The 12,003-nt window shown below is 46.4% G+C and overlaps 1 protein-coding gene across 1 annotated transcript in view; it reads left to right on the forward strand.

Moving 5' to 3' along the window:
* The first annotated feature begins 415 nt into the window (after window positions 1–415).
* Window positions 416–12,003, forward strand: part of gfap (glial fibrillary acidic protein) — a 31,594-nt gene continuing 20,006 nt past the window's right edge. Inside the window, exon 1 of the mRNA XM_063037202.1 lies at window positions 416–579. Within this exon, the coding sequence (XP_062893272.1) occupies window positions 482–579 (98 nt within the window). The 5' untranslated portion in view covers window positions 416–481. The remainder of the gene's footprint in view (window positions 580–12,003) is intronic.

The raw sequence follows: 12,003 nt of genomic DNA on the forward strand, positions 1-12,003 counted from the left end.
AGATCGTCTTTTTCTATCAGGGATATTTACGTCAAGGGGTTCCTATATTGGTGGCTGGGTTTCAATATCCGTAGGTTGCTATATCAGGGGTCTTTTATTAAAGAGATTCCTAAATTAGGGGTTCGTATATTAGGGGGTTCTTTTATTACATTTTCTCTCAAAGAACTGACCTGTTGCCTGACGTGCACCTTCTGCTCAATCTATACATACACGTAATCAAAACCAAACTCAGTCCATTTAACCTTAATGTGCTTCTCTCTGTAATTCTAGGATTAGTTGTAATCGTTAAATATAAATATTTTAACATACTGTGTTAATGGGGGGTGGGGGTCTGTCGGGCACGTAACCACGTGAATAGAGGAGGCGCTAGGACCCTGGGCACTGCCCGCCCGCCAACCTGAGTCCCGGCCGGACTTTGTATATAAACCGCTGCCTCACACCGAGCGTCAATCTGTCCTGCAGTTACACACCGGGCGCAAAGATGAATGTGAACTTCGAATCCACCCAGACCTCGTCTTACAGAAGGAGATTTGGAACTCCCGGCACAGCTCCTGGGAGCAGATACAGTTTCACCAAGAGGTACTAGTAATGTCACCCACCCCTACAGCCTGTCTGTAACCCACAGCTCAGACAGCGGAGCGTCTTCCTGATGTGAGCAGAGGCAGGGAACGGACCTGGTGGGGTTTGGTCCGGTTCAGCCCGTCTGGTGTGCTCTGGTTCGAGACTGGAGGAGCTCTCCTACAGAGTAAAGTCCTGATGTTTTTTTTTCAGTACTTAAACTTTATCACTGCTCTGGTAGACCTGTCCCGGTATCCTGCGGGCGGTGCAGCTATTGAATCTTCGACTGTTTATTCCATCTTTGTTTCTATTAATTTAGTGTTTAGATGTTCTAACCGGCAGGCTCAACTCAGCCAGTGGAAATGAGAGAAAGAGAGGGGCGATGGGGTCCTACTGTGCGGAGAAAATGCAAGGAGAGGGTGGGTGGTCTCGGGAGAGAGAGCGGTGTCAGGGGAGGGGAAGACTAAGTGGTCAGAATTGTGTAGAGAGTGAGGTGTGAAAGGAGGAAAGAAGTGTGAGATGGGGCAGAGGGGTCTGGTTACTGAGGCTCAGCATTGGGAAAAGGGCGTGCTCGATGTAGCCGCTGGGAGATCCTGTTACTGTGGCGAGGGTGAGGTCGGGGCTGGAAAGGAGAGGAGTCTTTGTACAGAGATATGAAGTGAGTGAGACTGCGGCCGGGGAGGAGGGAAAGGTGGTGGGTCTTCCAGGTGAAGGGGAGTCTCGCTGTGAGGGTGGGAAATGCTCATTTTATTTCACGTTGAGTTGATCCGCTGATCTGCCTGTTGACCCTTTGCCGGAGGGATCCCGTCTGTTCCCTGTGAGGAGGCTAATTTTAAGGAAATGGCACCTCCTAGTGGTGCGGGAATTGTAGAGCAGTGAAACCGTTCAACAGGGTGTCAGCTCACACTATAAACACTAGTGTGAGATACAGCCAAATGTTTACTGATCAGTGAACTTTGGTGGTGGGGAGGAGGACAAAATAAAGATGGGAATAAGGTAGAAGAAAGGGATGACAGTAATTAAAGGGCTCACAGACAGGATGAAAGAGGGGGTGGTGATAGGGATTGAGAAGAGTGTGACAGGGTGACAAAGATTGAATAAACGAGGAAACAAATGAGAAGGGGAGGAGAGAGGAAATCCAGAGGGGAGATCACGAGAGAGGGATGGTGGGGAGGCAAGGCAGTCCCCTGGGGCTGGGCTCAACACAGAGGACTGACCATTCTCTGTCTCAAAATATACCAAGCAATGAGTGTACTGGCAAGGGTGGGGAGGGGGGCTAGAACTAAACAGGTGAGAACACAACTGGTGGCAAGCTGTCCTCTTGGATGCAAAAGATCCTAATGCAGAAGTTCGAAGATCGCAGAGGAGCTCTTCCTTCTGGGGAAACTCCTACGTTTAGAATGAAGGATGCAGTAACAGAGCAACTAGTGCCAGATGATCGAGTTGGGATGCAGGGAGGACATTCCCCTGCCTGAGGGAGGTTGGACCTGGGGTCGGCTTGAGAGCAGGAAGCAGACCAATCAGAACAGAGGTGAGGAGGGAGTTCTTGACTCAGTAGGTGGGGAATTTCTGGAGTTCTGTGCTTGGAAGGATGTGGACTGTCGGTCACTGAGTAGTTTTCTGGGCATTCTGGGAACAGTTCAGTGTAGACAATTAGCTGTGACCGTACTGAATAGTGGAGCAGGCTCAAAGGTTGAATGGACTCTTCACTGGCTCCAATTTCTGGTGTTCTAGTGTTGTTCTGGCCCATCACTCTCACCACAACTTCAGATCATCAACACATTGTCACGTTGCTACCTACAGGAACTTGCTGAGCGCACACTGACTTGCAAGTTTCCATTGACAGTACTTTGGTACTTCCTCAGATGCTGTGAGGTGACCGACAATGTAAATGCTGATTTCTGTCTTCATGCTCTCCCGGCCATAGAGTTTCATGTTTGGCAAAGAATAAGTGGGCAAATCTTTTGACATTGCCCTGGTGTGGCCGGTAAAATATGGTTGCACACAGGGCAGAGAGACATTGGATTGACCAGACAGTCCCAGTCACACTAGTTCACAAGACTCTGGATTGAATAATAAATTAGAAAATATGGACTAAATTGCATTGTCAATTATCCACTGAGCAAATCAAAAGGAGGGAGGCAGGGGTGGGGCTGTCACTAAGTTAATCAGACAGATGGTGCTTCAATTTAGCCTTGCTCAACCTTCAACTTGGGTTTAACAGTACAATTTTAATAACTGATTCTTTAAGTCAGTGGGATTCTTGACCTGTGCTAGGCTAATTAATATCAATGGATTTTATTACAGTCATATGGCATAGAAAAGGGCTGTTTGGCCCATCATGTCCCTGCTGACCCTCAAGTACCTATCTGCATTAACCCCATTTACAAGCACTTGGTCGGTATCCTTCTATACCTCGGTGATCTGAGTGTTTGTCCAGATGCTGCTTAAATGGTAAGACATTTCCTCTCTTCACCACCTACTCGGGCACTGTGTTCCAGGTTTTCACCTTCCCTCGGTGAAAAAATTCTACTTCAGATCCCTTCTAAAACCCATGGCCTCTGGTCTTGGACACTACAGCTATGGGCGAAAGCTTCTCTTCATCTGCCCTACCTACACCTCTTGTAATCTGTAGAAAGATTTGCCAAGAACAATCATGGTCACGGATAGACCATGAATGCCTGCCTGCGTCATGTAACACAAATGAAGGCAAATGCCCAGTATCCCTTCTTTGCCACTCTACCTCTCTGTGCTACTACATTAAGGGATCTGTGAGCTAATACACCAATGCCCTCTCTGTTCCTCAATACTCCCTCGTGACCTACAGTTCAATGTATATGTTCTGCCCTTATTGGACCTCACATTTAACAGCATGAAATTGCATCTGCCGTTGCTATTCATTTTGAATAAAGGTACCTGTTTACTGTCGTAGGGTCATCTGGCCCTTCACTCGCAGCCAGTGAGGATGTAAACATCTCCATTCAGACTCCTTGGCCCACCGTATATGTGCCAATCATGTTGCCAAATTAAACAAATCCTATCTGCCTGCAAGTAGTCCATATCCCTCCATTCCCTGCCTGGTCATCTGTCTGTCTAATGCCATTTAGATATGGCTATAATGCTCCAGGCACCTGCCAGGCTCTTGTATGTGTTTAAAAAGACAAAAATCTCACCTTGGAAATCGTATTTAAACTTTCCCCCTCTCACCGGAAACCCACACCCTCTAGTATTTCCCGCTCTGGGAAAGAGTCTCTATCTGCAACATAACTTCCTGACTTTTATACTTAATGCCCTGATAATGAAGCCAAACATGTTGGTCACCTTCTTTACACCCTGGGTATTAGTGCTCCAATGTATCCTGCCATTTATTGTGTACCTTCCTCTTGAACTTGTCCTCTAAAAATGTTCCTCCTCACACTTGTCTGGATTAAACTCTGTCTGCCATTTCTCTGTCCACATTTCTGATTTACTATCTATCCTGCTGCTTCTATCGACAAACTTTTTGCTGTCTTACATTTTCATCCAGATCATTTAAATGTATTACAAAAAGTAGAGGTCCCAGCACTGATTTGTGCAGAACACAACTGGTCACAGACCTCCAGTTAGAAAAGACATTACCCTCTGCCTTCTATGGCCAAGCCAGTTTTGTATCCAGCTGACCAATGCACCGTGGGTCCCTGTAACTTAATCTTTTGGACGGGTCTACCATGAGGGTCCTTGACAAAAGCTTTACTGAAGTCCACTCCTTGACCCTCGGCAATCATTTTCGTCACTTCAATAAACTTTTAAATATTTGTGAGTCAGAGCCTCCCTAGATTCATCCATGCTGACTCTCCTAATGTCCATACTTTTCTAACTGCAAGTAAATCCTGTCCTTAAGAATCTTTCCAATAATTCCTGCCACTGATGTAAGGCTTACCAGTCTATTATTTTTAGGTTTGTTTGTCACTGTTGCCCTTCTTGGACAACTAGGGCTATTCACCAATCTTCTGGGGCTAAAGAAGACACAAAGATCTGAGTCAATGCCCCAGCTGTTCTCTTCGCTTGTATTCTTCAGTATCTTGGGTTAAATCCCATCAGGCTCTGGGGACTTGTCTATCTTCATATTTTTCAAGACACTGAGCATCTCTCCTCCTTAATATTGACATGATCTACAACATCACCATACCTCTCTCTAATCTCACCATCATCTGTATCCTTCTACCTGGTGAATACCAATATGAAGTACTCTTATAGGACCTTGTCCACTTTCTCTGGCTCCAGGCATAAATTCCTACCTTCGTCCTTGCTCATAATGTATGTATAATATTCTTAATCATGCCCCTTTTCAGCTCTCCTAATTTCTTAAGTTCTTCATGTTATACTCTTCAAAGACCTTGATTGATTTTAGCTTCCCAAGACTCTTGTATATTTCCTTTCCCTTTTTGACTAAATTTACAACACTCTTGTCATCTAAGGTTCCCTTCGAATTAATAACCATCACTCTATGTTCATCTGCCTTACCAGTCAGATTTTTTGTCTCAAAATGTCTGCTGACAGAACAACTCTCAGAGCGGCCAGAAGAAACCTCATCTTGGGCATCAAGAGGGCAAAGAACGCCTACGCACTAAACATTCAGGAACACCAGCCTAATAACGATGCCCAGTGTATGTGTCTGAGCATCAAGGGTATTACTGACTGCGCAAGGGAAAACAGTGTCGACTGTACCAGTGACGCCTCCTCCCCAACGCTCTAAAAACTTCTATGCACAATTCGAGGTAGGCAACATGATGTGAGCCACAAAAGCTATCCCCCTTCCAGGTGAGAAGCCACTGAGTGTAACAGCAGCAGATATGAGAAGGTCTCTACAGAGAGTCAACCCCAGGCCAGACAACTTCTCAGGCCGAGTACTTGGAGTGTGCATGCCAGCACGCCAGCCTGAATGTATCTGGTGATTAGAGGAAAGTATAGTGGGGATGTCAGAGGTTAGTTCTTTACAGAGAGGTGGGTGCTGGGAAGGCCCTGCCTGACATGGTGGTAGAGGTAGATACAGTAGGGACATTTAAGAAACTCTTGGACAGGAACAGGGATGATAGAAAAATGGAGGACTATGTGAGAGGGAAGGGTTAGATTGATCTTAGAGCAGGTTAAAAGGTCGGCACAACATCATGGGCAGAAGGGTCTGGACTGTGCTTTAAATGTTCTATGTTCTCCTCCCCTGCTGGTCAGTCAGTAGCCGTGGTTGAGCAAACTTCCTGCTCATATGGCTACTGGGGCCACTGGGAGTCTCCCTGACCTCCACACACTGCAGAAGGAGCACACCAAGGGCCCATGTTCTCCTTCTCTGGTTGACACTTGAATTATCTTAGCACTCTAAATTCAGGGAGTGGCGAAAACCCCCGGGAAGGAAATTCCACTTGAAGCACGGCGTTCTTCAATCCAAAATCCTACCTTGACTTTTGCTTCAATGAACAAGAGAAGTAAAGAAAGATAAAACTGCCTAGTTGTTGCTGCTCCCGGTTGCCACAGCACTCTGAGAGAATCAATTAGTCTTGTGATCTTGAATACGAGAGATTCTGCAGATGCTGGAAATCCAGATCAAAACACATAAATGCTGAAGCAACTGTGGAGGGGAATAAACAGTTGACGTTTTGGGCCAAGATCCTTCTTCAGGACTGGAAAGGAAGGGGGCAGAAGCCAGAATAAGGAGGTGGAGCAGGGGAAGGTGATAAGTGAGACCATTTGAGGGGGAAGGTGGGTGGGAGAGTGGATGAAATAAGAGGCTGGGAGGGGATGGGTTAAAGAGGTGAAGGGCTGAGGAAGAAGGAATCTAATAGGAGAGAGGAGCATGTGAGAAAGGGAAGGAGGAGGAGAACAATAATGAAGTGATGGGCAGGTGAGGAGAAGAGAAGGGGTAAGAGAGAAACCAGAACTAACCCTCAAAAGAGAAGGAAGAGGGGAAGAAATTACCAAAAGTTAAAGAAATTGAAGTTTATGTCATCAGGCTGGAGGACACCCATATGGACATGAGGCATTGGTCCTCAACCTTGAGCCTTGGCCTTATCGTAGCAGTAGAGGAGGCCATGGACAGACATGTCAGACCTGGAGTGGGAAGTCAAATTGAAATTGGTGGCCACCAGGAGATCATGCCTTTTGCAATGTACTGGGCAAATGTACTTGACAAGGCAGTCTCCCTATCTGCATCAGGTCTTATTCATGTGATCTTAGCAGCTCTAAAACTGAGAGCCCCTGATCATCAAAGGTCTGTGTATTCCTACTTGATAATGATAAACAAGTTCCGGATACCTGCCTGAGTCAGTAATCCTGCTGTCACTTGCCTGTTTATCATTGAGACACCGTGATTCCTTCAATAGATTTGTAGCCAAAGTGCATTTCTTGATGTCAAACATTTTGGCTAGTAGTGACTCTGTTACAACTGATGGTGGACATTTTTTGTTACTGATCCTGTTCTGGTTGGCAGCTACTGCTGCTGGGTCAGTATATATTCAACTGCTCCTCAGAAGATGTACACCACTGAGGGAATTTGCCACTGTACAGCACACATTGTGTTGCGGGGTGGAGATATGTCTCTACCAAAGGAGGTGTAAGGCGCTCCTTCCCTCCGCTAGCCTGCAGGTCACCCTGGGGCGAGGTGTAGCACCTGCTTAGCCCCCATGATCAGGGCCATGTGAAACCATGGGAGCAGGTAGTGGATGGTTGTACCAGAAGAAAGCAATGAAAAACCACTTCTGTAGAAAATTTTCTCATGGTCAATAGAGCATGATCTCCTATGTCATACAACACAGCACATGATGATGACAACAGCACACATGTCTACATTTTACTGATGAGAAAACATAACACTAGCAGTAGATGTGAGTATATACACTACCGCGGGCATTCAGGGTAGTACAATAATCAGGTACATTATTGGGTGAATTTAATTCATTACAGTGTAGCCACTTTCTATCATTTTGTGCATTGACACTCCATTGGGGGGCTATTTACTGCAAGGGAGCCAGTATACAGGCAAGGGATGTGTGAACCGCCTGGGGGTGGAGAGCATGGTACCATTGGCAGGAGAATAGAAATGACAAGAGATGAAAGATGGTGGTGTTCAGAGGGAGCTGGGTGTTTTTGTACATAGATCATTGAAAGTCAGAACGTAGCTTCAGGAACTAATTAGGAAGACAGACAGTATGTTGGCCTTGAATACAAGAGGATTTGACGGCAAGAGAGAGACATATTGCTGCGAAATGAGACCATGTTTGGAATGTTGTGGACACAAGGGACTACTAATGCTGGAATCTGGAGCAGCAAACAATCTGCAGTCAGTTGTTTTTGTTCCTCTGGAATACTGTGTCTTGCGAGACCATGGATCTGCGCCTGGTAAGTCTTCACTCTCCAGGGCGCAGGCCTGGGCAAGGTTGTATGGAAGACCAGCAGTTGCCCATGCTGCAAGTCTCCCCTCTCCATGACACCGATGTTGTCCAAGGGAAGGGCATTAGGACCCATACAGCTTGGCACTGGTGTCGTCGCAGAGCAATGTGTGGTTAAGTGCCTTGCTCAAGGACACAACACGTTGCCTCGGCTGGGGCTCGAACTCACGACTGTCAGGTCGCTAGTCCAATGCCTTAGCCACTTGGCCACGTGCCTCTGGAATACTGTGTACTGGTCTGTTTTACTAATGTTCCGTTCGGATCCCACAACCTGCCTATGGGTCGAAAGGGCGCTTTCACGTGTCTTGGGCTAGTGAGGCCTGGCGGCACCCATCCCTCTCCGGGCCAGACCACAGCCGATGTCCTCCAACTCGGTGTCTCGCCCTGGTCTCAAACACGTGGCCGATGTAGTTCTTCTGGGAACTCATCTGACCTGGCCAGCGATTTTGTCGTTGAGGTCCTCTGCCCATTGGTGCCATATTAACACCACCCCCTCGTGTTGTTTAGCCTGCTAGCTGAAGCAGTGTACTGGGGTGTGCCACTTGGAGGCTCACAGGAGAGGTTAGGAGATGGATGAGGACCAGTGATGCCCGTCCACCCTACGAGGTGGAGTGCAGCTGCCAGACATCAAAGCCCCCTACACCCCATACTAATGCAGGGAAGAATATATTTCTGATAGAGGAGTATAGCAAACATTTGGCAGTTTTATTCCATGAATCGATGGTCTCTCTTACAAGGAGGGATGGAGCAGAGGGAGCCTGTAGTCACTTGAGATTTAGATTATGAAGACACGCAGTCCTCCTTTATTGTCATTTAGTAATGCATGCATTGAGAAATGATACAATATTTCCTCTGGTGTGATATCACAAAACACAGGACAGACCAAGGCTGAAAAAAAACTAACAAAACCACATAATTATAACACATAGTTACAACAGTGCACAATACCATAACTTGATGAAGAAGTCCATGAGCACAGTAAAGTTCAAAGTTTCTCGAATGTCCCACATCTCACGCAGACAGGAGAAGGAAGAAAAACTCTCCCTGCCATGCCGACCACAATCCGACTCTTGAGTCATCCGAAAACTTCGAGCTCTGATCAGCTGTCCGACACCGAGTACTGAGCGCCATCTCTGTCCGAACGATTTGACCTCCTTCTCAGTCGCCAAAAGCAGGCAAGGCCGGGGATTTTGAGGCCTTCCCTCCGAAAGATTCCTGACCGCACAGTAACGACAGCAGCGAATGAGCATTTCAGAAAATTTTCCAGATGTTCCTCTGTGCTTTCACGTCCATCTCTATCAAATCAGAATTGTCCACGGCCCCTATTTAACAGATACAATATCATTTTTCACCGGAGGGCTGTGCACGCGTGGCGCGCTGCTCTGTCTCCTCCCGCCATTTAGAAAATTGAAGGATGGCCCCATTGAAATGCACAATCCCTGTAGCTGGAATTTGACAGGAGATCTCTTGAATGGCATGTCTAGAACCAAGAAGTCACGGTGTCAAAATAAAGGACTTACTATTCACCCAGGGATTAAAAGGAGAGGTAAGATAAATTCGGGTTGTTTTCTCTGGAGTGGTGGAAGCTGGCAGATGACAGATAGGGTAGATGGTCAGTAACTTTTTCCAGGGTAGAAATGTCAAAATCTAGAGAGCACCCTTTAAGGTGAGAAGGGGAGAGTTTAAAGGAGATGTGTAGGGCAAGGTTTATTTGACACAAATTGGTGGGGGTCTGGAACATGCTCCAAGGTAGTGGAAATAGATATGATGGTGGCAAACGAGGCTTTTAGAGAGACTCATGTACATGCAGGGCATGATGGGATATGGATCATGTGCAGGCAGGAGGGATTAGTTCAATTGGCAATTATTCTTGGCATAAGCATTGTGAGCCAAAGGCCCTGTTCCTGTGGCGTGGAGTTCTATGTTCTATATACGGTGCAGTGATCCATAGATTTTTGGATATTGATAAATTAAGGGATATGATCGGTTATTTGTTGGCAGAGTGGAGATGACCGCTTAGCTGGCCAAACCTGCTCCCGTTTGTCACAGGTGAGTCCATTGGTGCTCAAAGTTTGAGGAGCGGGACTGAGATTGAACCGGCACATCTGTGCATCGTGATGAGTTGATCATGAAGCAAACACCCCTGTCTTTCCCTGACACTGCAGTCTGGTCCATGCGGTAGCGGATGAAGCCCTGAGTTCTGGGATTAAGAGATGTCTCTGTGAAGTTGTCCCCAGTGTTTTAAAGATAGCCTTTGTTTGCCACATGTACGTCGAAACATACGGTGAAATGTGTTGCTTTGCGTTAACAGTCTGAGATGCGCTAGGCACAGCCCACAAGTGTCACCATGCTTCTGACGCCAACGTAGTATGCTTCCAACTTACTAACCGTAACTCGTACAGGAGTACCCGGAGGAAGGCCATGTGGTCACAGGGAGGAAGTACAAACTTCTTCCAGATGGTTGCAGGAGTTGAACCCCGATCTCACAGCTGCTGCTGTAAAGCTTTATGCTAACCACTATGCTACTCGGGTGTCTCTCCTCTCTCTGGTACTGCAGCCTGCTCCGAGGTCTTCAATTTCATTTTCCAGCGGGTGTACACCCCATAGGGGCAGCAACCATACCATCCAACTGGGGCCCTTACTGAAGTAAAATGGGTATAATCCAATGGGTCAGTAATTTCATTATAATGACTATATATCACGGGGGGTTAATCATGGTAGTGAAGTGTGTATCACCACCACTTAGGGGCATTTTGTACAAGGTGCGTGCACATTCCACGGGGTGGGGGGGGAATGTTGTAATCACTGTATTACACAGCAAGGCATATACCACACTGTAATGAATCAGCCCGCCATTGGGAATGTTTGCTCACCACAGTAAATACCACACAAGGATGCATTTGCTGTAGCACAGTGAGTACAAGCTAAACCAGGGCATTGTCTGCAAAGAAATTGTAGTTCAAATGTCCGCAATTAAGTAAACTGCAATGCAACAGTTACTGCACTGAAGTTAGTAGAACTTACTGGAGTCATTTAGTTTAGTACTGGCAGCATGCATTCTGGTTTAAAGAGCACAGCTACAGAAACTGCTGTTATGTCTATCAAACACACATTAACACCAGAAAATAGGAAAGGAGTAGGTCGCCAGGCCCCTGCGACTGTCCCGCCACACAGTTGCCCAGGAGAGAGGCGTCGGAGTCGGTGTGCTCCATCAGGGGGCGGTGTGGCACAGTGTCCAAGCTGGAGTCGGTGCTGCCCCCAGTGTTCGCTCAGCAGAAGACAAGCCGTATTGTGTTCATCTGCAGATTCCTGGAAACATTCATGGACTTGGGGTCTTGGATTATATTTTTTTTTGTGTGACTGTATTTTACTGATATCTTATATGTGCTTGCTATCTTATATCTGCTATATGTGCTTTGTGCTGTGTGTGACTGTTGGTACTGTGTTTTATATCTTCGCCCTAGAGAAGCACTGTTTTGAACTGTATTCATGAATGACAATTACATTCAAACTATATGATTGTGGCTGATCTATATTTGCCTCAACTCCGCATTGCAACTGATATACTGTGCAACAAGAACAGAACCCAATGACTGTATTTGCAAAACAGCCAGCATAAGCCTCATAGATTTATAGCGCAGAATGAAAACAATTGCTTTGGCCCAACATGTCCACAGTGGCCAACATGCCTATCTGAACTAGAGCCATTTGCCTGTGCTTGGCCCATATTCTCTTCATGTTTGTTTTCACAAATGAGGTTTAATCATTATAATTACTATCCCTGCCTTGACAGCTTCATCTGGCAGTTTATTCCATATACCATCACTGTCTATGTGAGAAAAGGAACAACATTAGCCACCTTTCAGTCTTCCAGCATCTCACTCATGTTTAAGGAAGATACAATTTATTATGCTTGGGTCCCAGCATTTCTTCCCTTGCTACCCACAATGCCCAGAGTGTACTTGATCAGGCTTTGGGTATTCACCTACCTTTGCATCCTTCCAAGCCACCACTAACTCCTCCTGTG

The sequence above is a fragment of the Mobula hypostoma genome, chromosome X1, assembly GCF_963921235.1.
Source record: "Mobula hypostoma chromosome X1, sMobHyp1.1, whole genome shotgun sequence".
NCBI classification, from domain to species: Eukaryota; Metazoa; Chordata; class Chondrichthyes; order Myliobatiformes; family Myliobatidae; genus Mobula; species Mobula hypostoma.